Genomic DNA, 18,721 nt, shown 5'->3' on the forward strand with positions numbered 1-18,721 from the left:
AGAGGGAGTCACACGGAGGTGTGTAGAGACCTGTTCTCCCCTGCAGAGGAAGTCAGGATGTGCTCCAATGGCATGAAGCTTAGGGAACCCAGGTTCAATTTGGATGCCAGAAAGCACTTCCTGACAGTCAGGACCCCAAGGGTGTGGAATGGGCTTCCACAGAAGGTGGTTGAGGCCCCATCGGTGCGGGTGTTCAAAGACAGGCTGGACGTGCACATGGTGGGCATGTTGTGAGCAGAGCCGGCTGGAGCTGGGGGTCAGACTAGATGGCCCGGGAGACCCCTTCTGACTCGCTCTGTTTCTGTGTTTCTACTGCTGAACCCTCATATGCAAAGATGCAAACACTCGCAGTGCATGCTAACAGAAGTCCTTCCGGACTGAATGGCTAATGGCTTTGGTAGACGAGGCAACTTAAATTAACTCTTCAGCCTGGCAATCAAAGTCAAGGGATCGGAGATGTGACACTATCAGAAGAGAAACGGCTTCCAGCTTCCGGCATGACACAAATCTCCAGCAATAAGCCAGTCCTCGCACTGAGCCTATGTACCATGTACGGATTTCACTAAATATCAGCTTGATTGGATTAATGCGTCAGTCCCCCGAAGGACTCGGCGGCACAACAACTTGGTCCACATGCACAAAATGCTAAGCAACTTTCTTCCCCTGGGCACTTTCCGTTCAGACAAGGATCTCCTCCGCTCAGATTGGAAATAGCATTATCAAGCTGCTATGACACTTCTCCGCAAAAGAAATCTCCCGGTTAGGACATTCGGGGAAGAGCTTTCATGGCAGGTTCCTCTCTGGGTGTTCGCCATTTCTGAGAACATGACAGAGGCCTGGAGACCCACGGGATCCAAAGCAGGCTCAAACCCCTGGTTGGGATTTCTGGGGAGAGACACTGAGCATCCTACCATTCAGGAGAGCAGCCTGGGAGTGGAACAAAGAGGGGGCATGTGAGTCCATGATTCACCTGAACAGGTGAGCTTAGTTAGGATATTTTCCAGGAAACAGATTTCCGTTAAATATGAAGAGCGGATTCCCCATTAAACCTGCTTCTCAGTAGCAGGACAGTCTGTTAAGAGATGTAGGATGCCTCTTTTCCCAAGGGACCTTCACGTTTGCATTTTTCTCACGTCATTAAAAAAGGGAAATCTCAACTTCTCTCTCTTACAGGTAGGAAGAACCTCACAATTTTGGTAGCTTCTTAACCAAGTTCTCACCAACCCTTCAAAAGCAGGAGCGTGTGGCTGACAACGAAAGGAGGGCCCAGCTGGGAACTGGAGGAGCCCAGGTTCAGATCTGCATTTCCAAGAAAATGGAGTTATTTGGCTTCCTTGGAGGAAGGGCAAGTTAGAGCAAGCCCGGAATCCATGCGTGCAATTGTGTGCTTTTGCAAAACAGGCCAGTGTTAGCTAAGCTGAGCTCCGCACACCATGCAGCACGTTCCCGCGCCACCCCAATGCATCAAGACTGCCTTCCGCGTCCCGGCCGTCTCAATTACGTCTTCCCTGAAGCTGATACCTCAGGCCTGATAAACACAGTGGGACAAGAAATACTTAATCCAAACAGCTTTGACATTAAACATGGAAGGTATTACTTGAAAGGATTTAATATACCAACAGATTCAAAACACCATTTCAAAATGTGTGTGGAGATCGCTCGCATTAGGCTTATACAGGCAGAATAACAAAACTCTGTCAAATATTATTAAAGTCCTGCCCTCCATTTAAGATGTGGACACTTAAAAGCCTCTCTCTCTCACATACACACAAACACACACGCACATGCATACACAAACTCCCGAAGAGCATTCTTTGTATCTGTGGAATAGCTTTTCCAAGTGTATCCACTTAGCATCTATGCAGCATATCTGGAGATACCAGGTTAGGACCTTCATCTTCCAACAACTGTCCATGATCAACTTTACTGCTGGCTCTCTGATGTAATGTGTAGTATGTCGCCATCTTTGGTTTATTCTTTGGTAACAATTCAAATTATGTGGGTAGGTTATGGTTTTCCCAGTTGCAATGTATGGCTGTGAAAGCTGAACTATAAGGAAGGCTGAGCACCAAAGAATTGAGGCCTTTAAATTGTGGTGCTGGAGGAGACTCCTGGGAGTCCCTTGGACCGCAAGGCGATCAAACCGGTCAGTCCTGGAGGAGATCAACCCTGACTACTCCTTAGAAGGCCAGATACTAAAGATGAAACTCAAGTACTTGGCCACCTAATGAGAAGGAAGGACTCCCTGGAGAAGAGCCTAATGCTGGGAACAATTGACAGCACAAGGAGGATGGGATGGCAGAGGATGAGGTGGCTAGATGGAGTCACTGAAGCAGTCAGCATAAGCTTGAGTGAACTCCAGGGGATGGTGGAGGACGGAAAGGCCTGGAGGAATGTTGTCCATGAGGTTGAGATGGGTTGGACGCGACTTCACAAGTAACAACAACAACAATCACTCACAATCAGTAAGATGATTTTACAGACATGTTGGCCACCCACTTGGATGATCTTCATGAGGTGTTCTGCTCCGTCACACCTAGTAAATTGGTTCCACAAATTGGTTTAGTTGTTAACTAGGAACAGAACTGCAGCTCTCCTGGTCAGAGGCAACCAACCATCAGACAGAGGTTCATGGCTAGTGATTGGATGCAGAGTGTCCTCCATACAGACAAGATTATGAAGAGGCAGCCCTTTAGGTATCTTGACCCCGCATGATTTACACAGGGGTGGGAGGACACTAAATTTCTAGATGTGATGGACTCCAACTCCCAGAAGCCCCTGCAAGCAGGGACAATGGTGAAAATGCTGGGAATTGTAGTCAACCACATCTAAATGTTTATTTCTGCACACCCCAAATTAGGCCTTAAAGGTAGTAATGTCTACTTTGACCTTGGCTTGGAAGCAGACCAACAGTCAGTGAGTGGCAAGGTGCTAGACAGAGGAATTGGGTCCAGGGCACCATGATAACCTAGCTGCAATGAGGGCAGGAAGTCCATGGTCTCTAGGAAAGGATGCACCTTGCATGCCAAGTTTAGCTATGCAAAGATCACCCTCTCCCACCCAGAGGCAAAGCTGGGCATAAAACCACCCAAAGCAGTGGAGAGCAGCAGTGCCGGGAAGGGTATGGAAAGGGCTTCCCCGGGAGGTGGTCGAGGCCCCATCGGTGCGGGTGTTCAAAGATAGGCTAGACATGCACATGGGGGCATGTCGTGAACTGAGCCGGCTGGAGCCAGGGTCAGACTAGATGGCCTGGGAGGTCCCTTCTGACTCGCTCTGTTTCTATGTTTCTATGTTTTTCTGGCTGTACAGGCAAGCACCAGTCCCTAAACGAGTCTTGCAGGCCCTGCTGCTCTTCATTTCCCTTGTTTAACACGGGCATCGCTATGTCCTTCGAAGCAGAGCTGCATACAGACTCCAACATGTGACAGTTTTATGGTGCAATCAAAGCCCTACTTAAAAACGTAAACACTAAAAGCGATCAAGCTACCAAATGCTCTCCCATCATTCTGTAAACACCTTCTAAACCAGAGGGTGTTCAAGGAGAAATAGGTGAGCAGCTTGGGAGAAAGGGAGGGAGGGAGGGAGGGAGGGAGGGAGGAATGGCACCAAAACTTGGAAGAGGGAAGAGGGAAGTGAAGAATGGGTGGTGTCAGGGATTCTCCATCCTGGAAAAGTTGCCCTTGGCAAGTTGGCAAACACCCAACATCACTCTCCTGGCAGGAGTTGACACTTGTGCAGCTTCTGGCCTTGCGTGTTCACTGGTCAAGGTCTTGCTTGAATAGGTTGTGGGAGCTGTGCCTTTCCAGCAGTGTTTCTCACTCTTCGAAGAATTGGGAAAAACCCAAACTGCAAGTTTACCTAGTCGAGCTGACAGGAGGAGCCCTGCTGGACTGGCCAGAAGTCTGTCTGTCTGGTTTAGCATCCTCTCTCCTGCAGGAACCGGTCTGATGGCCATGAAAAGCCCACAGAGGGGCTGAAGAGGGCCAGTCCACCCCCACTGCTGGGACCATAGCGGCTGGCATCCTGAGGCAAACAGCCCCTGCTCCTGGAGACACACAGACATCGTGGCTAGCGGTCTTTGTCCTACTTCTCCCAAAAGGCAACCACACTGACAGCCAGGGCGGCGCAGTGGTGAAGCGTGCAGGCCAGGGGCTCAGGGGATCCGGGTTCGAGTCCCTGTTCAGCCACAGAGCCTATTGGAAGTCTTTGGGCCAGTCACAGCCTCTCAGCCCAACCTGCCTCACAGGGTTGTTGTTCTGGGGATAAGACAGAGAGCAGGAGAATTAGGTAAACCATCCTGAGTTTCTTGAAAGGGAAGAATGGCAAGATATAAAAGGACGGATGGACGGACGGTGGGAAGGAGGGTGGGAAGGAGGGCAGGGAAGAAATAAGATGGGAAGGGCGGGAGGGAGGGTCTCCCATAACACTCGAACTACTTCCATATATGTATGTCCATATCTGCCCTCCCGCCCCTTGAGATCGGCGGCAGAGGCCCTTCTCCGGGAACCCTCCGTGAAGGATATTAGGAGGGCGAGTACCCGGAGGAGGGCCTTCTCTGCGGTGGCGCCCCACCTATGGAATGCGCTCCCCAGAGAGGTCCACCTGGCGCTGTCGTTATTTGCTTTTCGGAGCCAGGCCAAGACCTTTTTATTTAAACGTCATTTTAATTGTTAATTTGTTGATTGTATTTATTGGTTTTTATATCTGTGCTGAGATGTCTCCGGATTTTTAAGGTTAATTGCATGATTATTTGTTTTGTAAGCTGCCCCGAGGCTTTTTGTGAATGGGGCAGCATAAAAATGTTCTAAATAAATAAATACTTCCTCGAGACTTCCTAGATGACTTCCCTCTAATGTTTGTGTATTACTGACAGCTGCACGCCCTCAAGACCAACTAGGAATGATTACTTAGAAAGTCCACTCTGACCTTTCCACATCAGTGCTTAGAGCAGAAACAATGCACCATAAAGCAAGACCTCTCTCAAGCCATGGGAAGGATAGAAGTGATCCAAAACTAAGTCACACACATAAGGGAAAAGAAAAATCATTAGTAACTATGCAAGGAAACCAGCACAAGAAGGGGAAATGCTAGTCAGACCTGCAGCTCATGGTCAAGGGAAAGGTGAGCAAACAGACATGGGCCTTCAGGGCTTCCTGGAAACCTGCAAAGAAGTTGCCTGATGCATACCCAGGGGAAGCCCCATTCTGAGGTGCGGGGCCACCACTAAAAAGACTTTTCCTCTGTATTCAACCACCACAGCACTTCTGTGCATGGCCACCGAGCGCACACAGAATCGTCCTCCAAATATCTCAGGCACAAAGCCTTCAAAGCAGTGCCTCAGCCTGGAGACCCAACGGTAGCCATGTGCCCAGTAGCCACGATCTGTGCCATCTTGAGGGGCTGCGAAGAAATAAAGAAACAAAACCTTTCTAAAGCCACGAGTATTTGAAAGACTACTTTTGGGACCAAAGTGTGCTCTTGGCCTGTTACTAGCATGCTCTTATTTCAGGTTGGCATAAGGAAAGGGGAAACAGAAAGGAATGGACCGAACAGGGTAGAGAACGTGGGTGAACATGTCAGCGGAACTATGAGTTCCTACATGAGCAAATGGGAAAGCAAGAGGATGTTCTTTGATGAGGAGGAAACATCTTTGGAGAGGACCACTTGTGACCCATCAATGAACTTAGAGCATTGTAGTTTCCATTTGGGGAGAAACTCCCAGGGCAAAGATAGAAGAAAATCAACATGCTCAGAGTTTAAGGTCCCAGCTCCATGCAGGGGGTCCTTGATGGAAGACGGCACCTTTCACAAGCAATTCCTGTAAGCCCAATTCTTTGCTTCTATTTCTTTTTAAAGTATGGAATAGGTATGCGTATGCTACTTTCCTTCACAAAAGCATCCTGCCCAATTTACATCCATGCTTCACACTGCTTCTCAATGTCCGAACAATCACACCTTTCCAAACAATCACACCTTTCCGAACCCAGTTAGACAGAGACGGGGAGGAAGAGCCTGCCACTAGTAACAGTGGGGACCAGTGAATTAGATTTACTCTCCTTACATCTCCTCCCATAAAACTCAAAACTGTGTCCCCATGCCATGCCCTACAGAGTCCTCTGGATCACTCCGACCCAGATATCTCTAGAGCATGAAGAAGTGAGACAAGGTCCTCCCTCTGCAGAAGAGACCGGGGCTGGCATTCCTGCTTCGGATGGCAAAAAATAACGCACTTAGCACAGAGTTAAACAGAGTAGCAAACCCAAAAAGAAAGATGAGGGACAAACCAGGACACTGGAAGGAAAGAGGGTATCAGAGGTACGTGAGAGAGACTCACAGCCCATCACGCAGTTCTGGTGTGTCGTTGGGTGTTCCAAGAGACTTCAGGCTCCTTTCCAGAGATGTCACTGCCAGAAGACAAGAGTCAGCGTTAAACAAGTCTTATAGGAGGCATTTGGGAACAAGGAAGCCAATGTATGTATGTATTTATGGTTTTTCTATGCCATCCCAATACTAAAAGTCTCTGGATGGCTTACCAAAAAACAAAACAACACACACACACACACACACAAAACCCAAAGCAACCATACACAACAACCAGCCCATAACACACTGCATCCAATAATGATGATAAAAACAAGGATAAAACCAATTAACTGTTAAAATATTGGGAGAATAACATGGTCTTCCTGATTCTGAAAAGAAGTTAGCAACTCTTTTCTAATGTGAGGCATCATTTTGGATCCAACAGAAACTCTGGAGGCTTATTGCCACATTGACCATAAGCATCCTCAGAAGAGGATTTCCACGCATACAGAGACGCACCTCGAAATCTGCCTTCCATTTTAACTGAAGTGAATTCGGAGTGGCAAGAATATTGCTTTCTGCCCCTGTGGCAGCCAGAAGCTGAGGAACTTGGGAATGTAAGGCCTTCATCAATCAATCGAGTGGCAAAACCGGCAAAATTCCCACGCATGGGGCATCCATGTAGCACCTCTTCTAAAGTGCGCTGTGCTTGGTTGTGTCCGTGCGTATCCCAAACGCTGCACCCTCTCGCTCCTGGCCTCCAAGACGCCAGCCTCTTTGCAGAGCCAATCTTTGCTGGCACTTCGCAGCTTCAGGACAAAGCAACCCTAAAAGCTTTCTGGTCAGCTGGAAGATAAGCCACTGTGCGTACTAAGAAGGAGTGCTGAACCCAAACTGAGGACTTTTGCCCAAACCTTTCCCTTTCAGTAGCTCTGGAGTCACCCTCAGGGCAGCTTCCCCCATTGAAGGGACGGCCGGTGAGCCTGGCACAAGCGCTCTCACTGGGCAGCTTGTCTCTCCCGATGCCCCATCATGCAGTCAGAAACCAGGCAAGGCAATGGCTCTGCCTCCTCCTCCTCCTCAATGCCTTCCATCCCTTCTAGAACATTCCCATTCCCTTGTTTAGGATGCACGCTGCCGGGAAGCAAAAATCAGCTTTGTCTTCTGCCTGTTCCACTCAACAGCTGGCCGGCCCATTCCGGCTGTCTAAATGTGCCACTTTGGAATGGGAGGGAAGGAAGCCGAGGAGGCGTCACGATTCCTTCCATCTGGGTGGCTTTGGGCCCCTTCCCTCCCACCCCATGAAATGCCCTTTTGCAACTTTGGGGAAGCAGCCAGCATAATTTCCACACCTGCTGCAAGGGGAAAAGGCAGATCCAAGTGTGGGTTCTGATGCGGAACAATTTTCCAACTTCGGATCTGGGAATCCTCTATCTTTGTAGACGCTGTCCTGAGGCCACACAATGGCTCTTTCCCCAGAGTCCTTCATTTTAATCCATAATAAAGATACTTGGCACCAAGGCTGATCCTAACTTGCAAGCATGGGGCCCCAATAAATCCCCCCTTCAGATTATTCCATGCATATTTCATGGATGGGTTAGAAAAGCTTTTAATTAATAAATAAATTTCAGATTATTTGAAAACATCATCACTACCTTGGCAGTTTACTTTCTGCGGTGAATGGTACCATAAATGGGAATTAGTCAAGTCACAGGGCATCAAAGTGTTACAAAGAAAGCTCAACCCAAGTGCAGAATCACCCCACAGAAATCAGCAAGGTTAGAACAAGATTGAAGCAAAGCAGAAGCTCTCCTGTAATTATTAAAAGAAATCTCTCCCTCAAACACACGCAATGCGCAGGTAGCTGTGAGCAGAATCCGTCCTTTGTTACATTCAGAGTTGAGCTGACAATGAAGGAAGGAGAGACTATCACAGGCAGGGAGAGACACAGACTTTGAACGCACCTTAAGAATCTCCTTTAATCAAAAACTTCATTATTATGCATAGCTGACGCCACCAGAAATAAAACACTCTTTGCTAAAAGTGAAGGCAGCATATGGCGTCTCACAGACCCTGGGTAACTTTGGCTAAAGCGGAAACCACATTTGAGCTGAATTTTCTCAGTGCCTGGACCAGGTATATTTAGGGAGTTACTGTCTTTCATAAGAATCTGTCAACTGTGATAAAATTAAGGGCATTTTCTTATCACCCACAGCTTTCCTGTTCGGGTGGCTAGCTATCTACGAGAATTTCGTTCTTGTTGCGCTCCCAAAACAGGTCATCACCTCCCCTTCAAAACTCCAAGTGTGACCACAAGCATGTATCCAGGCAGACAATTTCTCTTCTTGTTCCAGATGCCAAATTTGCTCAATACATAGAAACTGCCCTGCTTAAGTCTATGGAGGAAATTCGAGAGAGATTTGTACATCTGTCTGGTTCCACCATGGCTCGATTCTGGCAGGTTTCCCTTTCTAGCCAACCAAAACAGCACTTGTGTGGCCATCCCTAAGTTAGCCACCGGAGAAAGGATGTTGTAAGAACAGCATCAACAACAACAATGCGTGACAGAAAATAAGTTGTGAACATAGACAGCCATCATTGCAGTTTTCATTGCAGAAATCAGAGAAGGACCATCGTCTGATGGTGTGACAAGAGTTCATCCCTGGAGTTGGGAGTGAGAGCTCTGGAGCCCTTCCGTCCCTCCTGCAGCCAGCACGAAAAGAACGGACCAGGTGCATTCCAAGTTCACATACAGCCAACTCATGAAGGGTGTCCAGAGAACATGCCTGGGATCAAGGAGGAGAACAGCTGCGGCATCCAAGACAGGGCGGCCTTTCGGCCTCCTCCACACCTCCTCCAATATGGCCAGCCTGCAAAACTGGGAAGCTTCCCTCTGCCACTCTGTGTGCGCTGCCTTTGATGAACGGGGTCCTCCAACTTTGGGGGCTCACTTGTAGCTCAGCAGGACTGCGTCCTATGCAAAGCAAGTCTGCACTCCCTTTGCAGCCACCCTGACGTTTGTTCTCCTTTCCAGTTCTGAACCATGCACTTTCTTGCCGCTATTCATACTTCCCCTATAAGTTGCCAGTCCCCCAATTTGATTCCCCCTTTCACCTAGCAAAGTAAAACAGTTCAGGGAGCTACAAAAATCTGATATCTCGCCACTGACTTGATTATAGCCAGGAATGCATCCCAGGTTTTCCCAATATTGGAGCACAGTTAGAAGAGGGACGAGAGATGTGCTTTTCAGGACTAATAAATGGAGAGTGGCCCCTTTTTCCCAGGTGCTCAAACCGCAGGGCTCCAGACAGACTCACCTTGCACCTTCATTCTCATTTATTCATGCGCACTAGGAGACTTTTTCCTGTAACCTGATGCTTTTAGAGGCATATGTGATTCCTTTTCTTCGGTTGCATGGTTCCTGCTTCTCTCTTTTTTGTTGTTCTTACAGCGCTGTTTCCTGCTACATTATTTAAAGTCCTTTATTGATGTTTTTATTGTGTTTTAAATCAATTCATTCACAAGATGCCTCCAGGGCTTTGTGAGTCAAAAGGTGAGACATACATCCTTTCAGTGAATGAATGTCTGGTTTTATGGCAGCACTGCCTATCTGCCCCAGTTGTCATCCCGTACTCCAGCTCCATCCCAAACGTAAGTTTGGCATCAATATGAGCGGTCAGCTCAGACTTGGCAATTTCCTATCCAAAACAATATCCATGCTAATTTTCCATATCCAGTTAGAGTCCTGGCAGTTCCTTGCCAAGAGTTAATTCCTAGTGCCTTTGCAATAACTACTATGTAGAATTTGCCACATGGTTTGCAAAATGTCTTAGGGCTGTTAAACTTGTTACATTCTCGCTGATCGATATTTCTTTCTCCGCAATATACATAAAGGAGAACAGGATGTGCAAAGGACGGTCAAGTCTTAAAATTAAGTGGGTACTCCACTTTTATGGCTCTGTAAACATCCATTGCATGAGGCAACACATGCATTCATGTTTAGAGATGCATGGTAGTTTGCTTGTTTCCTATGAAAGGATGTGTTTTACACCACCTGTGTGGTAGATAACTTTCGGTCAGTTTTAATGGCTACTACAGAAGCTGGGTCTGACTCATGGAAAGATCTGACCATGTTTGAACAAGATACTGAGATCTTGTAAAGAAAGAAATTGGTGAAGAGGAACCTTCCCAGATGTGCTGATAGCCTCTTTTTGGTTTGTGCCTCTCTTGATGTCCTCCACAAATGGAGGAGAAGTTGAACTCTACACATTGTCCATTTCAAGATGAGATGTGACAGCTTCTAAAAACATGCTGAGGACAATTAGACCTTCAGAAAAGTCCACAGCACAGTGATTAGCATATTGTAAGTGTCAAAGAAGAGCATGAGCACAGAGGCAAACTCACTCAAATTATGAGAATTTGTCTCCCGCAGCGTACAAAAATTGGAGGAGAAAAACAGGGCAGAATATGTAGAAGTGGTGGAATTGTAAGGTCAGTGATACGTTTTTGGTAGGTGTGAGGCCCAGAGGAAACAGGCACGACACTCATTGGCCAGTTGCAGACAATGCAACAAGTAATTGTGGTAAGCAGAAACCATAGAACAAGGGTTACCTTATTGTGGCTTCTGCAGACAAAACTACCAGAGCTGGGTTCAGATGAACAATGATGAAAGAGTACCATGGCACGTCATGTCATCCAAACCCAACCACTGGGTGGGTTCCCACATCATGCCATGCAACCCTGCATGGGTTCCATGGTGGGCAGTTTTTTGGCCTGGACGGTCCTGCCAGATGATTAAGTGGTTTCCAGGCAGCCTCCACACCTGCAATTCAGTCTTGTGCAGAATGGCTGATGCTGCTCCTCATGCAGCTTCTGCTCTCTCCGGTGGAATCTGTGGTAGGATCATGGAGGCCACAATCCCAGGCTCAGAGGATCAGAGAAACTATGGTAAAGTGTGGAAACCATAGGGGAGAACATTGTTTCCAGTGCAGGATCTAAAAACCAAACATACCACACTGAAATACCATGACAGGGTTTGGACAACACAACAAATCATCCACACCGTGGCTACTCACATGGTGCACACCTGCCCACTGTCATTCATTGGTTAAATCAGGCCCTTGGATAGTGTCCTGCAAGAGCTGGCTGGAGTTCCTCTGACAAGAACCGTTGTCTCAGCAGAGGACTGTGGCCAAGTGAGGCCTCAGGAAGGCTGTCTTGTTTCTGCCAGCAGCTCTGAAAACTCCAGTCTCTTTTTCTGCATTCTCAAGCTCTTGCACGGCTGATGGCCAGAAGGAGCAGCAGGGAAATCACCCTTGCCATCAGGTCTTGGGAGAGGCATGCCTTCAGGCTGGGAAGGCACAGAAGGTGATGCTCAGGGCTGCTCCTGAAGAGGGTAAAGCACAGTTGAATCAGAGTCCACCTTCAGGACATGCAGAGCTCCAGAACCAGAAGAGACGACACAAGGACCAAGGTAAGGAACGTAGCAAGCTGCTATGGAGAATAAGCATGAGTGTCTTGGTAAGCGTTACTGTGTGGTGCTGCTGCACCTCTTTTTCTGATCCAGATTCGGAAGATGAATATTTCAGTGGAATCGGCAAGCAGAAGGTTGCTCAAGGTCCTGAGAAGCAACAGCGGGAGGAGGCGGAGGAGATCAGCTCAAGGGCAGATGCAGCGGTGGGCCAGAGAGCCCCTGGGGATGGCACAGAGATACAGCTATCAATTAGATGAGCAGCATGTGGAAAAGAGGTGTCCTTGCTTCCACAGCACCCCTCCCTGAGGGTCAGGACACAAACATGCTCATAAGGAGAGTTTTGGAAAGTAATTGCTAGATTGGGTTCAACAGACTGCTTTGTGCATGCACAGAGCTTTGTCTGGGTGTTTTACATTTGGAAACAATAAAGAGTATTGTGCAAAAGAAACAGTTTGAGGCTGGTGATGGTCAGCAGGAGGAAAGGGGGCTTGCGACAGCTGCCCTGCTACTGCGTCAGTCAACTGGTCCACCTGGCTCCACACCATTGGCACGGCCTGGCAGCATTTTTCCAGGGATTCAGATCAGAGCTTCCTTTCCGGCCCTTTCTGGTGATGCTGAATCTGGGACAGTTGCATGCAAAGCACCTGAACTGCCCGAAGCAATGAAGAAATCTGGCACAATAATGGAGTAAGATGCAAACCCTCGTGGTTTGGGATAAAAGGAAGCTTTGGACAGGAAGCCGGACCAAGTCGGACCTAGCTCAGGCGGTATCTACACTGACATAGCGAATCAGCCCAATACTCACTCTTGGCTGATATTCTAGGAGCATACACCATCAGATTCTGAAAAAGAAGTGGAGTGGGTGATGTGAGGGCAGCAGGATCAAAGTGGGGAGAAAAGCCCCATCTCTGCTGCTGTCTGCAGTTTCCCAGGCTGACCATGAGAGCAGATTTGTTTTGGAAGAGATGGGAGGGGAGCCAAGAGAGGAGGAGAGTCATTGTCTTGCATGGTCCCCAACCTCACAATGAGGCATTGAGAGAGGTGAGCTACCCAATTGGCAAGCTTGCATAGGTCTTGCTGGCCAGAGGTAGAGCCCACAGCATTACTGGAAGGAAAGGACAGGGGAGAAGGCTCCAGTTTGGCCTCAACACTCTTTCCATGAGCACAGGCTTACCTTTTCTGCTTATTAGTCAGCTATTAGAGTTGCATTAGCTGTGAAGCGCCAAACAAGACCTGCAGTGTTAAGGATGACCTTGCATTTCGGAGCCTGCAGGCAAGGAAGGAAGGATGGATCTGGCTCAGGACATCAGCTGTCCAGCTTTTCAGATCTGGGTCTTTCCCAGCCTTAGCTGGAAATATTGCAGACTGATCCTGGTGCCTCCAACCAGCAGGGCACGTGCTTCATCACCCAGCGTGGCCTTTCCTTGACATCCTTCTAACCCCTTCAGTCTAAGCAAGTGAGCTGGCCCCTTTCCAAAAGAACAGCACAGAGCGCTTCCCAAACCTGCCTTCCTGAGTTAGCCGGTTCCCGGTTCGGGAGTGTAATGAGGGTGAACTCTTCACCCCTTTGTCATGTGCATGAAGCAGTTAAGGTAACGATTGTATGGGGTCCCCCTAAGCAGGCTCTGCAACCGTGCCCCCAGCAGAGTTGATCCGAACAACAATTAAGCATGCCTGAGTACTGTTGCCACAGAAAGGGACTGCAGTCTGGGGGAAGAACGGCTCCAGGATACAGGAGAAGGCTTTGGGGACTGTATTTTCCAGATGTGCACTAGATAATCATTCCATAGACCTGGTTTTTAGTCTTTCAAGATTGCTCCGAGGGAACAGCCCTCTGCTTCCATGTAGCTCTTGTAGCTCTTGTAACTTTGCTAGCAGATAAAGGAGAAGAGAAATGTGCCGAGCCCCTCTCTGTTCCCTAAAATAGTTGCAAACGTCCTCAAGTGCAGCCGTAACAGTTGCAGGTGTTCGCATGGTCACAGAGGTTCCCTTCTGTTCTTTCACGCAAGAAATGAACACACATGTGTTCGTTCAAAGGAAGACCATCACGATAACCTTCTGTCCTCACGCTTTCTTCGCATTTGCACTCGTGTAGCACAGACCTCAGGAAAAACTCCGGCAGCTTCCCAAAACGGGTGGCTCAAAAGCAGAGTATGGGGGCCAACCCTGCAAGATCCCATTAACCATGGGGCTCCTTACCCCAGGTTCTCAGTCTCCCCACTCAGTCCCTGGAATTGGTCCGTGGCCAATGATTTGGAAGTGACTGGTCATCTTCCCCTGAGTCTTGAGCAGAAGGAGGCAACGGTGCCACACGGTTCATGCCCCAAGCCCAAGAGAGACCATCACTCTGGACAGAGCAAGCTGAATTCCAGGAAAGTGGGTTTGGGCATAAACCTGCTGGAGGAATCTTTCTATATTTGAACGTTCTTCTCCTGCTAAGCAACTGTTGGCCATCGCCACCATTACTCCAAGATGGTAACTGGGACCTCTCCAGAACCAGTGAAACAAGGTGGAATTATTTGGGTGGGTTATTACCTGAGCTGCTCTTTACCTCAAGGGACTAGAACTTCACACTGTTCTACTGCACCATCACTTCCAGTCATTAATAACCGAAATTACAGAAACACCGTTATTTGCATATCCAGCCTCCATCTGGCTAGGTTTAGATTGCTCCCTACAGTATATTCTCCAGCAATTACTTCCTTGGATATAATATACTGTACTTTTTATTAGTGTTCTTAGTTCATTTATTTATAAGATGTTTATCTTGCCAGGCATCTATGAGCTAAACAATTAAATTGACAACTAAATAGGTAGCTGAAATTATGGTTGCAATAAACATATCCAAAGTTGGAGCCTTTAATGAGGTTTTGCCGGAGCAAACCACTGGGTAGCCCAAGCTCTGGCTCCAGTCGGGCGCTCCAAGAGTCACGGGAGGGAGGCACTTGGCAGTTCTCGGGCCAGAACCTGCCAATGGCTCTACAAGGCATGCGGCATGCGTGCACCCCACTGCAGCAGCCCGTCTTGGAAGATTTAGCACCGTCACCACTATTCCCTTGTCTAAAACGGGGCTATCCATGTGCCGTACCGGGAAACGTATGACAAAGGGGTTTTCTCAACACGTTACATGCAATGCATTCAACATATTAACATGTGGCACATTGATATACATACCGTTGGCATTAATTCGGAAGATGCCGGCAGATGCATCCTGGAAAAGTTCCTGGAGTTCGTTGGGATCAATCTGTGTGGCTGGAGAGAAAGGAGGAAGCAGGGAGAACACTGTTAATACATCGGGCTATAACTCACACCATTCATGTGTCTCTCAAAGAGAGATCCAATCATTAATTTGTGTGCAATTCAATTAGCAGCGTATTTTATTCTGTGCTGGCATTTCCCCAGCAGCAAATATGTTGTGCTAGCGGGAATGGCTGTGAGTGGAGCCAGAAGCTAGCACGACCCAGGAAACTAGGCCACACCGATGCACTTGGAATGGGACAAGTTAGTCTTGCATATGGAGAGGAAGAAAGTGAAAAGGTGGGAGATCAGGAAAATAAAAGGCCATTCAGCCACGGGTGCTCAATACTGGTGATTTACAGGGCAGGAATTGATGGACTCAGTAGGAAAAGTAAGGAGAGCAGCATACTTACTAGCCTTCAGTGTAAGGAGAACCAGTAGCTTTAGGGAGAGGGCTATGGGCTCAGGCTACCTTTGAGTTTCTCCGCTTTCGTTGCAAATTCAAAAATGGGGCCACCAACCTCACCGGCCTTGTTGGGTTGGGACCATGTTGTCCACCAATTAGTAGGCTAGTGGATGCTGGGAGTTGTAGGACTTTTTTCTAGGATTGTGACTTCAGCCATCCCTACAGCCCTTGGAGTCACCACTATTCAGAATGTCTAAGGTCCCAATGTGATTCACAGATCAATAAAATGCATTTGATAAAATGCACAGATTTGGAAAACATGCATAAAACATGTGTCCTTCAAAAAAAAAAAAAACTGCACACGAGTATTTTTCCCCCTGTTGGAGAAGAATGCAAACATTACAAAAATGTGCCTAACTCATGAGTACCTTTGGGAAAATACGCACGAAAACAGACACACATTTTCATGGGATAAGAAAAACAAAGCTTGCAAATGATACGGACTTGAGTTGCAGCGAGCTTTGAGATAGAATTTGGAAAACTTGGATGCGCTCAAGATTTGCTGATTTCGAGGTCCATACCTACAATGCCCCTTGTCCTACCACTTGAATTCATGTTCTGCTCTGTCTTTTCACGGAACGCTGTCTGCCTGCAAAATTAAATTGAGTCATCTCTGGGTATTTTGCAGGCAAATCTTGAAGCATGGGGTGAAAAGCAAACAAACCTCTTAGCTTGAAAGTTCATCCTGAGTTATTTAAGTGAAGAACGGATCTGTTAAAACAGGCTGAAATCAGGTTTGCAATTGCTGATCCTCAGTGCCCTTGCTGTCATTCTGCCCTACAGTTCAATAACAATGTAATTATTCTTGGCTGGAAAGGAGAGGAGCGAGAGAGAGACCCTGTTCTTGAGCTGGAACACTCCACAAAGGTTTGAACAGGTGCCATAAAAGTGCCTTCTCCCCCCGAAACCCTCCAGGGAACCAAATGAACCACTCAAGAGCAAGTACTCGAGATCTGGACCAAAAAGAACTGATTTATGGAGCACAAGGTCCTGTCACCAGGCACGGCAAGGATTCAGCAGCATGAATGCCCATCAAGATAGTAAATGGAAGGGGGACGGACACAGAATTGGGTGTCCAATAAAAACTAAATGGGATAGACTTCGCAAAAGATGTGCTAAATTATTACATTCTCTCCCCAGTTTTATGGGCTCACGCCTTTGTGTGTGTGCAGAAATATGGGTCTGCCATTCTTCAAAGACTGTTCTCACAACACTCTGAACAACAGCTCAGAAGAGGGCTTTTCTCCCAGTCTCTGGAGTGGTGGCCCTCTTGATAACCCCATGGGCAGGAGAGGGGCAGCAGACCCACTGTGATGACACCTCCTGGGCAGCCTTTAGGTTCCTCCTCCTGGCTCTAAATCAGGGATGGGGAACCTCCAGTTCATGGAGGTTCTCCATCCACATAGCAAAGACCCAGATTCTTCTGCAAGCCACAACCCTTCCCAAGCCACAGGCCCCAGAGCCTCTCAGGGGCATGAGCAAGAGGTGGGGAGAAGAGGAGACACCCCTCTGCACATAGCTTTGGTGTGCACTTTATTCCCACAGTGGAGGAGAGCATGAGCTATCCAAAGACTCCCTGGCCAAGGTGGCACAGGGGTACCATTCATCACACCCCAAGCACTTGGGCTGGGAGAGCACTTGGTACACTACAGCTACGGAGACTCCTCCCTCTTAGCTGCAGGCAGGAGAACCGCCATGTTATCTCCAAGCACAAATCAGAGAAAATAGTGGGCATTCCCTGAAGTTTGTGGGAATTCAGAGAGTGAAGAACACACCAAGAGCTTCCAAAGAGAGATGTCTTCTGTATCTATTCTTCCACTGCTGTTCCTCCATCAGCGTGATGGATTGGGGATGTGCGAGGACAATGACAGGAGGCTGAAAACCTGACTGATCATTTAGATTTGGCCACATGGACTCTACTCTGCCAAGCTTCTACCGAAAACAGTTCGATTTGTTGCAAGCAAGGCAGCCTGTTTTTAGAATCACTGTCTGGAGGGAAAAAAGCAAAGAAAATTTGCATAATGTTCAGGCCTTCACTCTACAATTGGTGCAAATTTATACAGAGGGTGTTGATTTGTGCATGTGGTGCAAAATTACCACCACACCCATGTGGCGCCTGAATGTCCCTCTCCCCTCCTGCAGATTGTCAGTTCATTTGCCAGTCCATAAATCCTCACCCTCTATCTAAGGCATTCATTCAAATCCAAAAGCACCCTTGTCATTCTCAGCTGATTCGGTGTCCACAGCTCGCTCCCTCGTCAAATTAGGACTCAGGATCACTCAAAGGAAAGGACTCATTTTATCCACACAACATGCAACTAGTATCTGGAAATCCAGGGGCACTGAGTTTGAAGACAATCCCTGGTTTAGAGGACTCCAAGAGGGGATCGGGCACATTTATGGAAGAATGAACACGGAGAGTGATCTGGAATTCATACATTCAGAGAGGATGTCCCACTGAACAAATTGCCATGGTCTGGAGATGCAGCAGAACAGAGTCCATGCCTTGAGCTCTGCTTTCGAGCTTCCTGCAAGGGGGAAGCAGGAAGTTTGACAAATTGGACGACTCATCTCACCTGTTCCTTTTGCCCATGCAAAGAATATAGGAGCAAAGTGTTCCATGGTGGCGAAGTTCAGCTAAATGCCTCTTCAGACCTGCCTGGTCAACACAGACGGGTCTGGGATGGAGCCAGCAGGAATCAGGGCATCAGTGGCAGGGTTGGTGCATGGAGCTCCACCATAACGGATCCCCACACATGTTCCCCGAGTGCCTAAACAGAGTTACTGTTATGTTCTTAGTGTCACCGCCACTTTTCCCAACCTGCTGCCCCTCAATCGTGCCAGGTTACAACTTACTTCAACTCCTAGCATTTGACAATTTTGGCCAGGTGGGCTGGGAATGATGGGAGCTGGAACTCTAAATAGTGGAGCATCAAGTTCAGGGAGGCTGTTCTAATACTCAGTGGGCAGACAATTTCTGTTGTCACAAGACCAACCGTCCCCCAGCCGGGGACCACATCACCAAATGTGCCACCGAAGCAGAGAAGTTGCTGCAAGAAGAGGTGGGATGCCAAATTCTCCTCCCCAGAAGCTGCTCATCTTCTTCTGGACAAGGCACGTGTCCCCATGAGCCACGTCTGCCACCTCTGCGGTGGAGGGTAATGGAAGATGCAGAATAGTCCAGGGGCAGCCCTGGCTTACATAGCAAAACCATTCCAAGCTGGAAAGGGTTGGAGGGAGGA

General features: G+C 48.0%; 1 protein-coding gene across 3 annotated transcripts in view; it reads right to left on the reverse strand.

Moving 5' to 3' along the window:
* Positions 1–18,721, reverse strand: part of TSNARE1 (t-SNARE domain containing 1) — a 372,223-nt gene that overhangs the window by 220,226 nt on the left and 133,276 nt on the right. For 2 of the 3 annotated variants that reach the window (XM_044418957.1, XM_044418956.1), the window contains exons 4-5: positions 14,951–15,028; positions 6,335–6,404 (exon numbers count right to left, since the gene is read on the reverse strand). In XM_044418957.1, coding sequence (XP_044274892.1) covers positions 6,335–6,404; positions 14,951–15,028 — 148 coding nt within the window. Of the gene's footprint in view, positions 1–6,334; positions 6,405–11,378; positions 11,501–14,950; positions 15,029–18,721 lie in introns of those variants that run through there. The other variant, XM_044418958.1, reaches the window with a different exon arrangement.

This window comes from Varanus komodoensis, unplaced genomic scaffold (genome assembly GCF_004798865.1).
Source record: "Varanus komodoensis strain SLA01 unplaced genomic scaffold, ASM479886v1 scaffold95, whole genome shotgun sequence".
In the NCBI taxonomy this organism is placed as follows: domain Eukaryota; kingdom Metazoa; phylum Chordata; class Lepidosauria; order Squamata; family Varanidae; genus Varanus; species Varanus komodoensis.